Source organism: Panicum hallii, chromosome 9 (assembly GCF_002211085.1).
Source record: "Panicum hallii strain FIL2 chromosome 9, PHallii_v3.1, whole genome shotgun sequence".
In the NCBI taxonomy this organism is placed as follows: domain Eukaryota; kingdom Viridiplantae; phylum Streptophyta; class Magnoliopsida; order Poales; family Poaceae; genus Panicum; species Panicum hallii.
In genome coordinates, this window is record NC_038050.1 from 39614044 (window position 1) to 39615415 (window position 1372).

General features: G+C 55.1%; 1 protein-coding gene across 1 annotated transcript; it reads right to left on the reverse strand.

Annotated features, from left to right (window-relative positions):
* Positions 1–204: 204 nt before the first annotated feature.
* Positions 205–690, reverse strand: LOC112873047 (basic salivary proline-rich protein 2-like). The gene has a single exon (XM_025936078.1). It carries the CDS (start codon positions 688–690, stop codon positions 205–207), a length of 486 nt encoding a protein of 161 aa, XP_025791863.1.
* Positions 691–1372: the final 682 nt, after the last annotated feature.

Sequence of the window (1372 nt, forward strand, 5' to 3'; positions counted from 1 at the left end):
CAAGTGAGCAATCTTGGCCTGCGTTTTTGCAAGCATCTTGCTCTTCTCGTATAATTCAGCACCTATCTGATGCATGCGCTTCCTCATGAACTCCAAGTCATTGAAGGATTCGGAGGAGCAGTCATTGCAGGTGGAGAAGTCATCAATGGAGGCAGACATCTTGGCCGTCGATGGCACCTTCTTCGGTGGCCGGCCGCGAGCCCGCTAAGGTGGCGGCGAGGCCGTGCAGGCCGATTTTGTCGTCGGCGGGCATCCGCGTGGACGCTTGGCCAGCGGTGCATCCGAGGAAGGCAACTTTGCCATCGGTGGCTGACCACGGGGCTGCTTGGCCGGCGGCGAGGCTGAGAAGGGCGAGTCTACCTTCGGCGGCTGACCACGGGGACGCTTGGCCCGTGGCGAGGCTGAGGAGGGTGAGTCTGCCTCCGGCGGGCGACCATAGGGGTGCTTGGCCGGCGGCAAGGCCGAGGAGGGAGACTCAGCCTTCAGCGGGCAACCACTAGGGCACCTGGCCGGCAGTGAGGCTGTTAAAAGCTCCTTGGACTTCAGTGGGTGACCGCAGGGCCGCTTCATCAGTGGCACTAGCAGCAAGGTTGGATCCCTTCCCATCGTCGGCACCGGCAGATCTGCCGCCTTGGGGGAACCCATGCCAAAGTCAGAGTCATCATCGCTGGTTAGCTCGATGAGGATCATTCTGCTCGCCTTGTTTGCTGGAGTGGAAAGAGGTAGAGGAAGGGGAGGAGGAGTAGGCAGGGGAAGGGGGAGATGCTGAGGGATATTTAAGTAATTTTCATCCATTCAGAATTTCACTCACAATGCCTAGGTTGTTGACGTGTCTCGGCACATCCCACGCCAAAGGACCCTTCTGTCCTTATCCTTTAGGCCTACCCGAGCTTGACACGCCTCACTACTGCTTCTCTGCTTGCTACCTGCCATTACTGTTGGAAACTGGCCCTACTGACCCCCACGTCTGCCGCCGGTGCATAAGGATGTCCCATGTTGCAGAGTCCTTATCCGGAAGAAGGCAAATGTCAAAGCTTGTTGGCAAGGAGACTGGCTTGCCCATGATGATATGCTGGAGCTGCAAGAGGGCAAGGGTGCGTGGGTCCCGGTTGAAGAAGGAGAATGAGAACGTCGGTTGGGTGTGTGTCAAATGCCTAGTGAGTGGATTCAGCTTTGATTTGGTTTTTGTGCTTTGAGATCTTTGATAGGGTTTTAGCAAGGGTTTCTTGTTCATTCAATGTTGTGGCTACTTCAGATGGTAGAGAGGTTACTTGAATGGTTTGGTGAAAGAAAAGATGGTCCACCTACATTTTGATGATAAAGAAGAGATTCAAGAAGTCCAGTCCATGGAGCATATTCATGCTGCTAGGAG

Bases quoted from the DNA above. Each gene is read 5' to 3' on its own strand.
- LOC112873047 (XM_025936078.1), bottom strand. From the start codon at position 690: ATGATCCTCATCGAGCTAACCAGCGATGATGACTCTGACTTTGGCATG.